Genomic DNA, 207 nt, shown 5'->3' on the forward strand with positions numbered 1-207 from the left:
CCCCCACCTCGCACTTCCTCAGCGACCCCAAGGCCATGGAGAGCCTCTACCCGCTGGCCAAGTTCACGGCTGAGCACCTGGGGCTGAGCCAGGACAAGGCGGCCGAGGTGCTGGCGCAGGCTCCGCACCTCCACGCCGAGGCCGCCCGGACCATAGAGCGATACTCGCCCCCCTAGCGCCTGCCCGGCCGGGGGGCTGGGGGGGCCG

General features: G+C 73.4%; 1 protein-coding gene across 1 annotated transcript in view; it reads left to right on the forward strand.

The window, feature by feature from the left end:
- HIC1 (hypermethylated in cancer 1) overlaps positions 1 to 176 on the forward strand; it is a gene marked incomplete at its 5' end in the record, with an annotated part of 1,098 nt that extends 922 nt beyond the window's left edge. The window contains one exon of the mRNA XM_010573918.1: positions 1 to 176. This exon is cut by the window's left edge and continues 922 nt beyond it. Within this exon, the coding sequence (XP_010572220.1) occupies positions 1 to 176 (176 nt within the window).
- Positions 177 to 207: the final 31 nt, after the last annotated feature.

The sequence above is a fragment of the Haliaeetus leucocephalus genome, unplaced genomic scaffold (genome assembly GCF_000737465.1).
Source record: "Haliaeetus leucocephalus isolate CR32 unplaced genomic scaffold, Haliaeetus_leucocephalus-4.0 Scaffold395, whole genome shotgun sequence".
In the NCBI taxonomy this organism is placed as follows: Eukaryota; Metazoa; Chordata; class Aves; order Accipitriformes; family Accipitridae; genus Haliaeetus; species Haliaeetus leucocephalus.